The 19,130-nt window shown below is 38.8% G+C and overlaps 1 protein-coding gene across 5 annotated transcripts in view; it reads left to right on the forward strand.

Annotated features, from left to right (window-relative positions):
* The window catches only part of RhoGAPp190 (Rho GTPase-activating protein 190), a 377,159-nt gene that overhangs the window by 119,981 nt on the left and 238,048 nt on the right, over window positions 1-19,130 (forward strand). For all 5 annotated transcript variants that reach the window (XM_067782351.1, XM_067782350.1, XM_067782353.1 and 2 more), the window contains one exon: window positions 3,281-3,574. In XM_067782351.1, the coding sequence (XP_067638452.1) occupies window positions 3,281-3,574 (294 nt within the window). The remainder of the gene's footprint in view (window positions 1-3,280; window positions 3,575-19,130) is intronic.

Raw genomic sequence — 19,130 nt, forward strand, 5'->3', positions numbered from 1 at the left:
GAGAAAAGAGACTGGAAGGGGAAAGGAAGTATGGCAGTACCTCGCAGAAGAAATAGAAAGTAAGACTAAAAGACAACGCAAGATTAAAAATGCAAAGAAAAGGAAGATGCAGATGAAGAGGTAGAGGAATATACAATACAAAGATTTTGGTTGCAATTGTAGTGAAGCGAGGCGGGCTAGAATATTCCCGCGATATGCATGGCTGTCGTGGGGATAAAAGAAACGTAGGGCTAGTACCATAAGATGCTGATACCGGACCGTACCGGATTTACTCTGAAAAAAAGCCGATATTCGTAACACTCACGATTTCGAGGAGTGCTTATACGCTTAAAACAACAGCAGGCAGGCGTTAGAAGTTTCTTAATACTTTGCTTTTTAAATTTGCGCTTATCTGCACATTCGTATGTACATTTTATTCGCTTTTTCACAAAAGTTGCCTCTTGCTTAAGCGATTTAATCTCTACCTAGCATTTTATTTCCACTAGCTTGAAAAAAGTGGCTTATGTTAAGCTGTTCACACTTGTAAACTACACTACTACTAGGGCAATTTGAAGGTAATAGACCGACCTCGGTCACCAAGCAGAAACACTGACCATCTAGGGCAATAAAGTAACAGAATGCTTCAATATATATATACGCGTATGCGTATTGGTACATGAACACACCTAATTCACCAATCGGCTGAATTTTATCAGCTGCTTATCGCCTTAGGCAAGAACCTGACATTGATCTTGAAGATGAATGTTACTTTGACTTTTAGAAAAGGTTTTCTACATTTTGATATTGCTGGCCTCTATCACATCATAGTTAGGGAATTTGAGTGATCTGTTTCTATATCTTCAACAACATATCGGTCCTTCGGAAGGCGTTTGTGTATCACAGAGGGTCTCTTGTACATTGGCAGAAGCTTTTTTCTTGTTTCTACCGTAGTGTTTACGTTTTTATTATGACGAAATCTTCTACCTGGAATTCGTTTACAATCGTATTTCTCAACTCGTTTCGTTTCTATTCTACTTACTCCAATCAATGTTTTACTGGGTCTCATACCTATAGACCTATTACTGTGTTGTTAAGGGCAAATTCGGTGTTAGCGATATGTTACGCAACCGCGTGTTTGACGGATTTACTGAATTTCGAGAGCATACCGACAAGTGTACGGTTAACCCTTTTAACATGACGTGACTTCTTCTTTAACATGTTGGATGTTTCTAATATTCATAAACTCGGCAAAATCGTTGGAGGTGAAACAGCGTCCCCTATCTGTAATGCACCGGACGGGACGACTATAATATTAAAACTATTTACTAATGGATGCTTTCCGACAATATATAATGCATTCTACGGTCGACAAAGCTAGAAGGAGGGCCAACAGACACGCACATAAACATAATTCAGCGTTTCCCCAATTAACATCACCGCCAAAGAGGTTGAGGATGCCATCGGTCAAACTAAACCATCTAAAGCAGTGGGCCCAGACGGCATAGCCATGCCGATGCTTAAAACCTGTCTCTGTCCACCTTTGCCATCCCCGAAAAATGGAAAATGGCCAAGGTGGTCCCGCTACTAAAGCCTGGGAACTTAACTATTATAGGGGAGTAATATCGCCCGATATCTCTCCTATCGCCAGTAGCCAAGACGCTTGAAGCCATTTTGCACCCCTACTTCAAAGCAAATTTGCAACTAGCCTGTCATCAGCATGGCTTTAGAAAACTTCATAGCACAACCACCGCGCTAAATGCCATTAGCACCCAGATAAATTGCGGTTTAAATAAAACCCCCACCACAGAACAGTACTCGTTGCGCTAGACCTATTAAAGGCTTTTGATACGGTCAACCATGGCACGTTACTGCAAGACCTGGAAGGGTCCTCAAATATCTTGCTGGCAGTACTTGGGGAAAAGATAAAGAAACGCTCATTACCACTTACAAAGCAATTGGCCAGCCGATTGCATGCTACGCGTCCCCGATATGGTCGCCAAGCCCAAAGACTACTCACTGGAAGAAGCTACAGGCCTGCCAAAATACTGCCCTCAGAACCGCCGCGAGTTGTCTTCGCTCTTAAGTTAACAAAATTCTGTAAAATTTACAGATTCCTAATCAATCTAACTGATTTTTTTGTTAACACAACTGATCTCACTGGTCATTTCATCAGCGATCTACAGTCAATACATGAGCAAATTTCAAAGAGAATTTTACGCTCACTGCGCTCTCTACTTTGTACTTATGTATGCTGTGTACTATATGTATGCACATATTTACGTATGTATATGCCGGCCGCCGTGGTGTGATGGTAGCGTGCTCCGCCTACCACACCGAGACCCTGGGTTCACACACCGGGCAAAGCAACATACAAATTTTAGAAATAAGGTTTTTCAATTAGAAGAACATTTTCCTAAGCGGGGTCCCCCTCGGTACTGTTCGGCAAGCACTCCGAGTGTATTTCTGCCATGAAAAGATCTCAGTGAAAACTCATCTGCCTTGCAAATGCCGCAACATAGGTACTTTCGTACAAAGCTGTCGCAAGTACTTTTTTTTGCTAATTTGACTACTAAAACGGTCAATTACGAATCAACGATTTGGGCGCAGTTGATTCAACATCTTGTTGCGATGGACAAAAATTGACAGAAATTTCGGTTGATTTTACCAGTCTTTCTTTCAGTTTATTGGATGGGGTAAAGCACTGATACAACAACAACAACAACAATGGATGCGTTAACTTTTGTCCATTGACAATGCCACTTTAACTATGTTAGACTATGTTCACATGTGTCAACTACACTACAATGCCAACATTTATTTCAAAAACATCCTACCTCAGGACATCAGAACGTGTTTTGAAAATGACATATCTTCATATATGTAATACTCCTATATTTCTACAAAAAGCTAAGTACATTCCCAAACATCAGAGTGCCGATATATTGCTGTTTAAACGTTTTTGTTTTTGTATGCAATAATCGAATGTACCTAAATTTAAATTTTTTCTTGTCACACTTATGCTGCTACAATCATATAAATTTTATAGGCTGTCTTGTTTTGATTTCGAATTCAAAACACATTGCGAACATTTTCTATTAGCAATATAGGAGTATTACATATATGCCGAGATAAACCGTTTTCGAATTCAGCCGCTTTAGAACCGAATTTAGGGATAGGATCCAATTTAATTCTAGGATCGAACTTTTTATAGCATTTTCTGAGGTGGGGTGTTGTTAAAAAATTGCGTTTTTTTAATTTTGCTACACATAAATTCATGCATTTTTTAATTTTTATTTATTAGATGGAAGCACCAGTTTAAGCTTTTGTTGGAAGAATCTGGCTTCGTAACGCCAGGCAAACAACTATCGGAAGTACGCGTACTTTTTATGGGCCGTGAGTGTTTTGAAGCTTTATCAGAACATGATTGTCAACAAATTTATGATATTCACCAAGACGAAATAATTGAAAAGAGTAAGCAAAACTTTAATGAACTATTGTTAGAGAATGCTCAATTTTTCCAACAATTCAAAAATGTGGACATCATAACCCAAGACGATGTTCGAGCTATTACAGAACTTATACAGGATGATTACAGGTAAATTATTGATCATTTGATACATTTTTGTTTAAAATTTTTGATGGCGCGTAGAGGCCCATAAATATTACGTAAAACCTTTCCTTCGAATAGGTCCTTCCTAATTCTTACTGTGCTGATAGTGTTGCTCAACGTCTTTTTGCACAGCCGAATAAGTTTTGCGGGGAAACCAAATTCAGACATAGCTACTGACATAGGTTGCTTGTCTTACTTTGGAATGGCTTCAAAATCGACGAAGAGGTGATGTGGGTCAAGCTTTTTTGCGGGATTCAAGCAGCCGATTCACGGTGACCTTCAATATTTCGCACAATACTCTTGACAGGAACTTATGTGCGATAATAACAAGGCTGATTCCGCGATAGTTAGCGCAGTTTTCTCCTAATGGACTAGCAAAGAACACCTAGATTCCATTTTTTTGTGTAAGGCCTTTAAAAATTGTTTCATAAGACCCAATTTGATATGCAGAGGGGGTAATGTTATACGGTCCCATTCAGTAGGTTGGGATAAATCCATTTAGAGTGATTTCTGCGGTTTATTCCTGTTAGAAATAACAGTTGCTGTGATGTCCCTACGGCTCACGCCATATCACAGGAGTTTGGAACTTGAAATTAGGTATTTTTTATTTTCCCATAACCGTGATGACCCAACACATCTTTTACATACGAAACTTGGATTATTAGTTTCATATGGGGAACTGAATAAGTCCAATAAGCTCGTTTCACTAGGTCTGACGGATTCAAGCGTAATTCCTTGAAGATATACGCGCCACAAAGAAAACAAAAAACTGTTTGGATTGTTTACACGCATTCTCCTTGATGAACTCATAGTAAATAACGCTATGGATAACAGCAGTTACTATACCTACTTAATACTGAGAAGTGTTTTTTGTACAATACCCGTATTTCAAAAAGTCGAGCGGGTACAAGAAATTTGGGGGGGGGGGGGATTTGAAATTAGTGAAAAAGAAAAGAAAAACTCCATGCAACAGACAAAAAGTTGTATTTTGTTTACCATTGTACGGCAATGAACTATTAAGTACAAGGCGGATATACAAAAAGGGGATCCCAAAACCATGAGTCTCTTTATTATCGTGTGTATGGTTATATCTAGCGTTTTGTGCGTGTTGAGGATATGAGTCAATGAATTAGTCCCCTGTTGTTATGTATTATTTGCGTGCGGATGGCAATCCTACCTTTTCATCATTATGCTTTGAATAAAATGTATAAGAGAGTAACGTTACGGTCCCCGCTCTAGTTGCCTTCACATAAGTAAAATCAGTTGTCTCTATAGGTATATTCGAAATCGTTCCAAAGTTTCTACAATGGCTAGAACTTCAAGTTCATAACTATGATATTTATTTTCGCTGCTCGTACAGTGACGACTATAATAAAAAACAGGCTTCCAATTTTTACCGTCTGATGACTGCAATAGCACACCGGCAAGACCTACGCTGCTTGCATCAGTGTGGACTTTATGTTGCGCGTCAGGCTCGTATAAAGTGAGAATAGGCTGGGCTGTTAATGCTTTAATGAGCTTGGTAAACGCGTTTTGCTGGTCTTCAGCCCAAACAAAATTTTCGATATTTTCTTTGTGTAAAAGCTTCGTTAACTGTTTAGCGATTAGCGAATAATTTTCAACAAATTTCCGGAAGAATCCTGGGGGACCAAGGAATCTTCTTACCTCGGTAATATTTTTCGGTGTAGGAAAATTAATTATTGCGTTAATTTTTGACTTACCAGGTGTAATTCCATTTTTGTCTATAGCGTGACCTAAATGGTCGATTTTCTTTTCCAAGAATTTACATTTATCGATGTGTAATGTGAGGTTTGCGTCTTTTAGTAACATTAAAAAAATTTTTAATCGACTTAGTCCTTCGTCAACAGTTTTACTGGGTATAATCACATCGTCTAAATACACAAGAACTTCGTTGTGTGGCATTTTCGTCACAATGTTATTCATTACGCATTGAACACGGCAGGTGCATTAACGAGACCAAAATTCGTAGTGCCTTTCTGTGGTTACGAACGAAGTAAACTTTTTAGAGTCTTCGTCAATTTCGATCTGATAATAACCCATTGTTAAATCAAGGGTCGTAAACTACGTATTTCCGGCTAACTGAGCAAACTGCTCTTCCATGTTAGGCATGGGATAGGGTTGTTTTAATGTTATTTTGTTTAAGCATCTATAATCGACACATAATCTATGACCGCCACTTTTTTTATCAACGAGTACGACAGGCGAAGAGTATGGCGATTCACTTGGTCGTATTATGTCATTTTCGAGCAGTTCAGAAACTATTTTCGAAATAATTGGTCTTTTCGCGAACGGCACGCGATACGGTTTGAGGCAAATGGGGACCTCAGTATTAACTTTAATACTTATTTTAGCGATAGAACATTTATTAGTTTTTCAAGTTTACTACGTTCATTTTCGTTTAAATCGGCGGACGCGTTAATCGATTGTATTCGTTCGATTATGCATTTTTCACCTATCATGCATTTAACCAATCTTTTATCGGCGCGACACAATACATTTTTACCCAAAAGTACATTTTCTTTAATTAAATTATCGTCGATTATTAATAAGTCCGAAACTATTTTGTTATTATCGATTACGAGTGGAACATTTACTTTTTCCGTGCAAACGTATTCACCACCTGCGAATCCGTGTAGAATGGTATGACATTCTTCACACTTTCCTACTTTTTCCGTGAATGACTTTCTTACAAGCGTATATGTGCTACCTGGATCGACGATGGATTTCGTTTCACGCCCGTTCACTGTAATCATTTTCACAATACTTTCAGTATTTTTGCATTGAGTATTATCTGTAATTTTATTTACATCTTTTGCTTTGGATGTACACTTTTCTGTCGTATGAGACGCACGATTACAATTTGCACAACGTGGCTTTTTCTGTGGTTCTGGGCAATTTGTCGAATAATGCCCTAACTTTTCACAATTATAGCACTTAATATTTTCCAATATTTTCCTTGGACGTGATGTTTCTGTTTGTTGTTTATTATTTGAGTTCGATTCTCGCGTATTTTTGTAATTACGCGACGGTTGTACGTATTTTTGTAATTTTTGACCACTGGGTTTTGGGCCATTATAAACAATAGCTCACTATATCCCGCAGTAAGTCCTGACAACATCTGAATTCGTTTGATATTTTTCTTTTCAAGTCAATATCGTTTATTCCATTAACAATATGAGGCACAATACTGGACTCCGGTAGTCCACCTTTTGTTCCGATCGCTAACATTCGATAGTAATATTCTGTCGGTGTCTCCGCGTTTTGACGTTTGGTTTGAGACATTTTTAAATGCACGTCGGCTTCATTGTCCATACAAGGAAAATCGTATAAAAATTTATTTACAAATTGTGGCCACGAAATAAAAACACATTGTTGCGAATCGATCCACAATTTAGCTGGACCACACATTTTCTGTTGCAATGCAAACAGCAATACACTTTCATTCCATCTATACGTATCTCTCAAAAGTTCTAAACGCTTAAATAATTGCCGCGAATTTAACGATTTGTCTGAAGCCGGATCAAATATTGGCAACAGCTCAATTATATCACGTACATGACTTTGATGAGGCGAATTGTTATAATTTAAAACCGGAGGATAGTGACCATAAGTGTACTGAATATTTGGTTGTGGTATAGAATTATGCCCGTTACCGTAGGTTATTGGCACACTCGTATAAATCGTATTGTTAAGAAAATTTTGATTAGGTAAAACATTTGTTACATGCCCCGTATGAGCTGATTCCCATTGCAAAGGAATACCTTGTGACATAAACGATGTACTATTATTTATATTATTTGACGCGGTAGTGTAGTGCGGGTACCGGAGACGACGGTATTAAATGTTCGAAATTGGTTGATATGACAGGCGGCTGTCGAGGAGTGGAAAATTGCTCGTGCAATTCAGCAATTGTTCTTTCTAACTTCGAAACGCTTTGTATTACCGAAACATTATTTCGCGTTAATGTTGTTTCCTCATTTCCATTAATTACTGCATTCATATGCTCCTTTAACCGCTCAACAAGTTAATTTTTCCGCCCCCATGTAGGCAAACCTAATTGTTTACAATCTTTTCGTAACTCTTGCAAATTCTTTTTGTGCAACGACATTTCGACACTTTTATTTTGATTATGATTATTCGTATGGTTCTAGTTGGATTTTATTAACAACCAACCAACTATCACACTGTTGTAACAAAGACACTTGTGTTTTCTCACTTTGCCTTGTTATATTTTTATTGATAGTATTCGTATTGGAAACATTTATGAGAATTTGTGGTATCACTCTCACTTCTGTATCAGTTATACGTTCGTCTTTCTTTAACACACAGTTTCTTATACACGAATTGGTGTGTAATGAAGTTTTTTAAAATAATTCGAAGTTCTGTTGTAGCTCAAACGATGCTACTTTCTTAGCTTAGCGACAGCTGGACGACGTTAATTCAAATTCTGACGAAACTGCAATCACGATGGACAAAACGTATGTCCACAACAGCTACGCACATACAAACGTTTTTGGTAGTCCCAAACGACTATGTACACATACATATATAAGCGCGTACATATTGTCACGGATATTAGCATCACTAAGTTATCCCATCACTAAGGCGATGCTAAGGCCACGATAAGCAGTATTTACGTCAATAATCAAATCATGTATACACATATATAAGGCAGCCGAAATAAGTCACACACAGATGCATTTACTTATATGCCTATGTATGCGCGAGAGACTGTAAACTACAAACATTCACATCAATAATTCAATCATTATGTATCTACATAAACGAATAAATACTTGCGTCTACACATATGTACGTAAACGAACAGCGGAGCGGCAATGCACAAACACATGCATATATCTTATCTGAGTTGTCACAAGAGAGAGCAATAATTTGTGCACGTAGTTGTGGCTGGCGATTTTGTAGCCGAAACAAACTAGTAAGTTCTGGAAATCGAAGAGCCTAGAAGTATGCAGCGTAAACTATATAAGCGGGGCAATCGAGTAAGAAGTAATTCAGTTTGATTTGAGTTGTCAAGCAGTTGCAATTAAGACCATATCTATCGAGCAATAGCAGTATTATTTTGAATAGTAGAGTTTCATTGAGCTATCAATCAGTGTGGTTATTAAGCAAGCTATTCGTTGCACAGTTTGAGTGTTATTGTGAAGTACTTTAATAAAGACCATTTTTCCATTATTCAATATTGGAGTTATTTATTCAACAGTTTAGTGATTCGAACGTTAGCAGAAGATTTGGAATAAGCGAAATTTCAGTAAATTCTTTACAATTGGTGTCAGAAGAGGAATCGTTGAATAAATTCCAGAATTGCAGAGCACAACAAGGACATGGCGAAGTTAAGTGAATTAAGGATCCAGCAACTGAAAAAGGAGTTGGAAGCCCGTGGATTGAATACAACCACAACAATGGAATTAAAGCACGGCTACGAGACGCTATGGAGTCGGAAGGAATTAATGTGGACGATGATGTCTTTCATCCTGATGGGGACGAGACAACAACAAACATTGAAGAGAAATTGGCATCTCAACTAGAAGAACAGAAAACGTATATGTCATCACAGATGGAATCCCAAGAGACACGAATAACGTCGAAGATTGAAGCACAAGAAACACGTATTTCAGAAATGTCGACACAAATTTCTTCACAACTGGGATCGCAGGAAACCCGTATAACATCAAAGATGGAAGAACAAGAGGAGCGCTTATCATTGCAGGTGGCACAAATGTCTTCACAGTTAGAAGCACAGGAAGCAAGGGTAACATCAAAGCTGGAAGCGCAGGATGCAAAAATCGCTCAATTTCAGGCAGAAGTCGATGATTTGAAGGGTCGTCTGGAGCAGTTACAATTAAATCGTCCAGCAGTTTCAGCGAGTAATCCAAAGGTAAAAACACCATCCTTTGACGGTTCTGTTCCTTTCCAGGTCTTTAAGCTACAGTTGGAGAAGACCGCAGCAGTGAACAACTGGAATGCGGAAGATAAAGTTGCTGCACTGTTCGTGGCATTGAAAGGGCCTGCAGCGGTAATCTTACAGACGATTCCAGAGTACGAACGGAACAGTTATGAAACATTGATGGCTGCTGTAGAACGACGTTATGGAAGCGAGCATAGGAAACAGATATTCCAAAGTGAGTTGCAAAACCGCTACCAAAAATCAAATGAGACATTGCAGGAGTTTGCTTCAGATATTGAAAGATTGGCTCATCTTGCAAATGCGGACGCACCCGTGGAATACACTGAAATGGTAAAAATCCAGAGCTTCATAAATGGCATACGAGATGTGGAAACGAAGCGGGCTACATATGCGAATCCAAAACTGACGTTTGCTGAAACGGTATCGCATGCACTGACTCAGGAAACAGCCTCACTTTTGAGTAAGCCAGCGTACAAAGCTCATCGAGTGGAAGTGGAAAAGCCAGACTGGGTAGACGCAATTTTGGAAACATTGAAGGGATCACAACAGAAAAATGCCGGAGTGATTAAATGTTTCAAGTGCGGCAACCCAGGTCATATTGCACGACATTGCAGCACCGGTTCCAATAGCTCCAACAATGTGGGTGGCCGTAAACGCAGAGCTGAAGGAGATGAGCAAATCTCCAAGTCCACTCAATCGTTAAACTAAAGCGAGTCAGCCGCAAGGGGCGACAGCTGGCTCCCTCAATTGAATGCCCCATAATCTCTATCTCACAAATTGGAAGAAGGTCAAACAATCTTACTGTCGGAGGACATGTGGAAGGAAAGGAACGTTTACTGACTGTAAATACGGGTGCATCTCATTCCATCATTCGAGCGGATTTAGTCAACAAGAAGATAAGACCATTGCATGGAGCAAGATTGCGTACAGCCACTGGCGAAGACAGCACGGTTCTAGGAGAAGTATCATGTGAGGTCGCAATTGGGAACGTCACGGTAGTACACAATTTTATAGTGGCAGAGATTGTTGATGAAATCATAATTGGAGTGGACTTCTTAATCGACCAGGGCATCAAGATTGACATGCAAAGCAAGACGATGCGATATAAGAACATGGATGTACCACTTAATTTCGGCTACGAGAGAGGCTACAGCAGTAAACGAGTGCTGGTCAGCGAAGGAGAGTCAGCGAATACCACCAAAATCCGAAGCAGTCATCTGGGCAAAGGTTGATGGAGATTGTGGGACAAACAAATTGTGGGTTGTCGAAGCAGCAAACAAATCAGCACTGAACATACTTGTAGGAAAAACCCTGGCGATGACAAAACAAGATGGACGTATTCCGGTAAGAGTACTCAATGAGTTCAAGTCACCACTCAAACTGACTAAAGGAGCTATTTTGGGAAGATGCCAAGAGGCTGAAATAGTTATTAACTGTGAACAGCTCCAGGAACACGTCTCAACTAGTAATACTGATCTTTCAAATGACATCACGGCATGGACGCAGGGGCTAGAGGACGCCTATCAGAGTAAGGCAAAACAACTGCTCCTAAAGTACGCGAACATATTTGACCAGGATGGTTCCAAACCAGGCCGCACCAATGTTGTGAAACATCAAATTGACACTGGAGACGCGAGGCCGATACGTCAAGCTCCACGTAGTGTTCCACTGGCGAAGCGGGAAGTGGTGAGTCAAATTATACAAGAAATGAGCGACAGCGGCGTCATCGAACCATCAGCTAGTCCATGGAGATCACCGATAGTACTTGTAAAGAAGAAGGATGGAAAAATGAGGTTTTGCGTGGACTACCGGAAGTTAAATGACGTTACGAAAAAGGATAGCTACCCATTGCCAAGAATTGACGACACTCTGGACTCGCTATCTGGTACGAAATGGTTTTCCACACTGGACTTGAAAAGCGGCTATTGGCAAGTTGAGGTGAAGGAGGAAGATAAAGAGAAAACAGCTTTCAGTGTCGGTGATGGTCTTTGGCAATTTACAGTGATGCCTTTTGGACTTTGTAATGCACCAGCTACTTTTGAGAGACTAATGGATCAGGTACTGAAAGGACTACATTGGAAAACATGCTTGGTGTACCTGAACGACATCATCGTATTGGGCAAGAGTTTTGATGAACATCTTAAGAACTTTGAGGAAGTTTTCCAGAGAATAGCTGGCGCTGGTCTGAAGTTAAGTCCCAACAAGTGTACGCTGTTTAAAAAGGAAGTAAATTATTTGGGCCACAAAGTAACTACAGAAGGTGTCTGTACAGCGAATGAAAAGATAGAGGCAGTAAAGGATTGGCCAAGACCACAGAACCTACATGAATTGAGATGTTTTCTTGGGCTGTGCACATATTACCGCCGATTTGTACCAAATTTTTCCAGCGTAGCCCATAGCCTCCATGAGCTTACAAGAAAAAACAAAGCTTTCGAATGGAAGAAGGAGCAAGAAGTGGCTTTCCGAACATTGAAGGAGCGTTTATGCACTGCCCCAATGTTAGCATATCCGATTCCAGGAGCAACATTTATTCTAGATACAGATGCGAGTGGATATGCTATAGGAGGCCTTTTATCACAACTGGTCGATGGACAGGAGAAGGTAGTTGCATATTACAGCCGTTCGATTGGAAAACCAGAGAGGAACTACTGTGCTACGCGGAGAGAGCTGTTGGCATTGGTAGAGTGCATTAAACATTTTCACAAATACCTCTACGGCCAGCGATTCCGTGTCAGGACAGATCACGCAGCGTTGAAATGGCTTCTGCAGTTCCGTAATCCGGAAGGACAATTGGCACGGTGGATCGAGCGACTACAAAGCTACGACTTTTCCATTGAGCATCGAAAAGGTAGTACCCATGGAAATGCTGATGCAATGTCACGAAGACCATGTAGTTTGGAATGCAAGCACTGTTCAAAAGCCGAGGCTAAAGAAGACATTATAGATGTCCGGCTAATGAATATAACATGTACAGATGAATGGGACAAGGAACAGCTAAGAAAGTGCCAGCTAGAAGATGCAGATCTGTCACGTGTTATGCAAGGGCTCGAACGAAATGAAAGACCAAACAGGGAAGAGATGTCAGCAGAGAGTCCCATTGCGAAGTCATATTGGGCACAGTGGAACAGTTTAGAATTGATATCCGGTTGCCTTCATCGAGTATGGGAGAGTGAGGATGGTAAATACAAGAATAAACTGATAGTTGTTCCTAGAAAGAGGATTCCTGACGTGCTCAGCGAGCTGCATAATGGTCCAAGCGGAGGTCATCTTGGAATCACGAAGACGCTCGAGAAAATTAAACAGAGATTCTATTGGGTTGGTTGCCGTCAGTCGGTCACTGAGTGGATTGCGAACTGCGATGTTTGCAGCAGAGCGAAAGGGCCCAGAACACGAAGTCATGGCCAGATGAAGCAATATAACTCAGGTGCGCCATTTGAAAGGATCGCCATGGATGTCGCAGGTCCATTTCCTACTAGCAACCGCGGAAACAAATACGTACTGCTGGTTATGGATTATTTCAGTAAATGGCCAGAGGTATACCCAATCCCAAACCAAGAAGCAGAAACAGTATCAGAAGTGGTTAAAAACGAATGGGTTGCAATGTATGGTGTACCAATGGAGTTACATTCTGACCAAGGCAGGAATTTCGAATCAGCTGTGTTCCAGGAAATGTGTAAGTCATTGGGCATTCGAAAAACACTGGACAACTGCATTGCATCCTCAATCCGATGGTATGGTAGAACGATTCAATAGAACATTGGAGGAGCACTTAAGGAAAGTAGTAGACAAGTACCATAAAGAATGGGATATCCGCATACCATTATTCTTGATGGCTTACCGATCAGCAGTGCATGAGACAACGGGCCAAACCCCTGCAAAAGTAATTTTTGGCAATGACCTTAGACTGCCAGCTGATTTGAAGTTTGGGATAGATGCCAATGCGGAGAGAAATGTCAGGAAATCCACTAGTAATTTGGAAGAAGAGCTAAGAGAAATACATGATCTGATAAGGCAACGAACAAAGATTATGAGTGACAAGATGAAAGCCAGATATGATAAAACAATTAATTCAGAAGGTTTTCAGGAAGGAGATTTGGTGCTGTTATACAACCCACAACGTAAAAAAGGTTTGTCCCCAAAATTGCAGTGTAATTGGGAAGGCCCATACAAAGTTGTAAAACGGATCAACGATGTAGTGTACCGCATACAAACCATCGATAAACCACGAACCAAAATGAAAGTGGTCCATTTGGAAAGGCTGGCAACGTTTAGATCGAGAGATTTGTCTGACCGGGACGATCAGACTTAGGTGGAGGGCAGTGCCACGGATATTAGCATCACTAAGTTATCCCATCACTAAGGCGATGCTAAGGCCACGATAAGCAGTATTTACGTCAATAATCAAATCATGTATACACATATATAAGGCAGCCGAAATAAGTCACACACATATGCATTTACTTATATGCCTATGCATGCGCGAGAGACTGTAAACTACAAACATTCACATCAATAATTCAATCATTATGTATCTACATATACGAATAAATAATTGCGTCTACACATATGTACGCAAACGAACAGCGGAGCGGCAATGCACAAACACATGCATATATCTTATCTGAGTTGTCACAAGAGAGAGCAATAATTTGTGCACGTAGTTGTGGCTGGCGATTTTGTAGCCGAAACAAACTAGTAAGTTCTGGAAATCGAAGAGCCTAGAAGTATGCAGCGTAAACTATAAAAGCGGGGCAGGCGAGTAAGAAGTAATTCAGTTTGAGTTGAGCTATCAATCAGTTTGCTTAAGCACGCGATCTGGCGGCCAATAGTAGAGAGTTTGAGTTATTAATCAGTTTGGTTATTAAGCCAGCGAGTAGCAAAGTATAAGTGTTATTGTGAAGTACTTTAATAAAGGCCATTTTTCCATCATTCAATATTGGAGTTATTTATTCAACAGTTTAGTGATTCGAACTTAGCAGAGGATTGCAAATAAGAGGATTTGCAGCAAATTCGTTACAATATGTATATTAACATAAATGGTTTATGCATTTAGTTATATTAAATTTTCACCATTATTTCAACGCTTATGGTTTATGACGTTATTTTAGATTTTATTACGATTTTATTTATTTTCGCGTAGTAGGTAGAGTTCCGTCCCTACTTCTGAATTTTGTCATACACGTATTTTCGTTTGACAAGGAGGAACCGACACACTTCCCGTATTTTTAGTACTCTTTAGAATTTATTAGACAGGATAGCTTTTGTAATTATTAAATTGTAGGCGTTTTAATTATATGATTTTGATGATGATTTACAGAGTTTATATATTAATATTGTAATATTTTAGCAGAGTTACGAAATTATTCCAGAGTGTTTCACGAGCGCGAGTTGATGACTTAACTGTTCTTTCTTCTACTATCGTAGCATCTGTAGGGTTTTAGGTTTTTGTTAGCAGAGTTGTATTTTAATAGCTTTAGTCAGTAGATTTGTATTTTAATAGTTTTAGTCGGCGATGTGTAGAGTATGCGTGACAATATTAAACCTTCTAGGCGAAGCTATAAAGCTTTGTATTTCGCTTATAAACCTCTTGAATCTCCAGGTGCTGCCGGCAAGCGACTTTAGGATTTTGTTGCCGCTTTGTACTTTAGATACAATTTCGGTGGCATGCGCCTTGAAGGTCAGAGCATTATCGAACGTTATCTCGAAGATATTTGGGGGACTGACAGTCGATAGTGTGAACGTCCAATATTTGCGACATCTGTTCCTTCCACGTCGTAAACAGAGTAGCCGTGGATTTTGTCGGTGATAATGCCAGGTTGCGCGAGGTGAAGATATTAAAAAGACCGGATTTAGAAACTAATTAATCAATTGAAGAGCCAGGTCCCGTTGCCATAATCGTGCAGTCGTCGGCACAGGAAATGATGTAACTCCGTCTGGTGGGGAACGGAGTTTTGATATGTAGAAAGTAAACAGAAGCGGGGATAGGACACGCCCCTTTGGTATCCCCTGTTTAATTTTCCTAGGTTTAGAGATTTCGTTCATAAATTTAACCGAAGCTTATCGACCATTCAGATAATTTGCAGTCCATCTTTTTAGACAAGGGTAGGTGTGAGCCTTCTATGTCTTGGAGAAGCGTACCGTGGTTGACTGTGTCAAAAGTTTTTGACAGGTCAAGTACCACGAACACCGTCCTATGATGAGGTTTTCCTGATTTAGCCCGTAATTAATCTGACTGTTTATGGCGTTTAGCGCGGTGGTGGTGCTGTGCGTTTTGCGGAAGCCATTTTGGTGCGTAGCTTGGCGGAGATTTGCCGTGAAATGAGGTAGCAAGACGGTTTCCAATATCTTCGCTTCGTGAAAACACGACCTACGACTTCCGAACGACTTGGATAATTGATATTACATTTATTGGCAATTTAATACTGCAAAAAAACATTTAAAGCTGCGTCCGGTTCCGAGAAACGGGAGTGTCTGCTAGCTTAAGACTCAAGCCAGCAGACGCTTCGTGAAAACACGACCTACGACTTCCGAACGACTTGGATAATTGATATTACATTTATTGGCAATTTAATACCGCAAAAAAAATGTAAAGCTGCGTCCGGTTCCGAGAAACGGGAGTGTATGCTAGCTTAAGACTAAAGCCAGCAGAGTAAAAGTGTAACGGTTTTGCGTTGCGAGCAGGCAACAATTACACAAAAGAACGAAATACCCCGTAAAGGCGTTACCTGCTTTTTAGAATAGAACAAAATGTATTTACAACTCTTGCGCCGCGTACAAAAATCATAACACTTTTGCCAGAAAAGAAAACGCTATAAGACCGGATCATTAAGTAAACATCATTAAAGCGTAGGTACACATCGATTAAAAATTCCCCATGTAATTTGTAAGAGAAAACTAGATTCGCATGATGCACCTCTTAACATTAAAATTAAAACCTGCAATTTTGACAGGCTAAATTTTTCGTTGTCCTAAACAATATTTTCTAATAGCATGAGATAGCAGGAGATCAGTGCGTACATATGAAAACAGATATGTACAATGTGCATGCCAGGGTTGCCGTTTGGATACAATTGTATACATTTGAATACATTTTTAATGAGTAGATACAAAGATACAAAAAATCTTAAGTGTATACATTTTTATTCTGGAAGATTCAACCTCTGTCCCTGTCATGGGAACTACAAATTTTCAGTAACATTTCTAAAAAATGTTTGAATATGCAGTTTTATAGTAAATCAAATTTTAGAATGATATTTATTTTTTCCCTTATATCTATATTATATATATAGATAAACCGTATTTCTTCTACATATTATTTCTTCTACATATTATTTTGTTGGTATTAGTTTTGTTTAAAATAAGTAGTGTTTTTTAAAAAACGTATAAACAATAATTCCATTTAAATAAACGCGTTTCGATATGTTAAATAGAAAAACCTTTATAACAGCGACATTTATTTAAAACTGAGCGTTGGTAAAATTTTATAAAATTCAGTTGTGTGATACGTTTAGCCAAAATAGTGCGGTGATGTTTTGTTTTAAATATTATTAATTTCAGAGTTTTGTTTCACACATTATATAAAATTCAGACGAAATGACTCAAAAACTATGTATCAATCTATTAAGACGAATTGATACATTTTTTCAGGAATGATACACTTTTGGAACCAAACAAATTGCGCGAGTGGCAACGCTGGAACATACATTCAAGGTAGCGAGCATACTTACTACAAATGATTTGAGTAATGAGTAAATTTAGTTGCATGAATATGTTGATTGTGTATGTGTTAGCACAAACTGACATGTTTGCTACTATAACGGTTTCTAAAATACATCTCGCTCTACTATTTTTCGAAAATCAGAGAAAAGTTTGTATTTCGATATGTTTCAAATGGCATGCGCGCAGTATTTCTGCGCTAACGGGTACATATAAAAAAGTGCATATTAGGGTGGTTTGAAAAAAATTTTGCCCAAATTCTATCCTCTGAAATGTTTCTATTTGATTTACAAATAAAACCCTCACCAAAGTTTGGTCCTATTACTCCACCCTAAGTGGTACCCGAAAAACGGATTTCCCGCCTAGTTTTAAGGTATTGTACAGGCTACAAACAATTTTTATGATTTTTTTCTCTAATCATATCATTTATAAACACTCTTTAATATATTGAGATCTTAATTACGATTTTTTTCCAAAAGGCGTGGCCATTTGAAGTTGTGTTCTTTGACGAAATTGTGTAAACAGTTATTTCACACTTAAAAGGTGTATTGAAATGATAAAGTATAAATTCACATAGCCATAACTAAAACAATATAATAATAACATAAATTCGTAATTAAGGTCTCAATACCTTAAGAGTGTTTTCAAATGATATGATTAGAAAAAAATCATAAAAACTTTTTGTAACCTGTACAAGACCTCAAAACTAGGCAAAACGGCACATAAAAGTTGAGTAAATTCAAGTTAGGACAAAAAATAATTTTCCCATGTTAACGAAATGGGAAAATAAAATAAAAATATCGTACCCCGTAGAGTGGAGTTATAGGACCCATCTTTGGTGAGGGTTTTTTTTTAATAAAATAGAAACATTTGAGAGGATAGAAATTGAAAACTTGTTTTTCTCGGCACACCCTAAAGCACATATGTACATACATATGTACCCGTTATCAGAAATCCTGCGCGCAAGCGGGAAAATACAAATACGAAATATGCACAAACTTTTCTCTGATTTTCGAAAGAAAGAAGACCGACATGTCGTTTATAAACCGTTATAGTTGCAAACACCGCATTACCAAAGAGTGTGTATTAATAAGAGACGTCAGAACGCATACTTTAACAAATTATTCGATGTTTTCTCAAGGTAGTCGTTGGTTTTTTTTGTCAGATGTAGTTATAAAAACGCCTTCTATACATTTTCGTGGGGTATTTGTGTTTATTTTATTGATTGTATTAAATTAATTAATTAATTCTCTTTCCAAAAATCGTAATTATGCAAAGTCACTTCACCGCATAAATATATAGGATGCAGTTAAAGAAAACTAAACAAAACTTCCTTGAGAATCGCATTCGACATGATAGGGTTGCTTTGACGTGTTTTCGCGAAGCGTCTGCTGGCTTCAGACTTAAGGGCCCATTACTGATACTTAGCATAGACTTGACTTGGCGTAAACTTGGCAATTTAGCACCGATTATACTCCACTTAGCGCATACACTCTGGCATCATAATCAATAAATGTCAATTTGTATGTCAAAATGAAATGGAAACAAACAAATGGCATCTCAAAATATAAACGCCACTTAGAACTTACATAGAAAATCAAAATTCAACAGACTTCTAAGTCAGCTTTAAATTTTTTTTTGCGGTATTAAATTGCCAATAAATGTAATATCAATTATCCAAGTCGTTCGGAAGCTGTAGGTCGTGTTTTCACGAAATGTCTGCTGGCTTTAGTCTTAAGCTAGCAGACACTCCCGTTTCTCGGAACCGGACGCAGCTTTAAATTTTTTTTGCGGTATGAAATTGCCAATAAATGTAATATTAATTATCCAAGTCGTTCGGAAGTCGTAGGTCGTGTTTTCACGGAGTGTCTGCTG

This window comes from Eurosta solidaginis, chromosome 4, assembly GCF_040869045.1.
Source record: "Eurosta solidaginis isolate ZX-2024a chromosome 4, ASM4086904v1, whole genome shotgun sequence".
Taxonomy (NCBI): domain Eukaryota; kingdom Metazoa; phylum Arthropoda; class Insecta; order Diptera; family Tephritidae; genus Eurosta; species Eurosta solidaginis.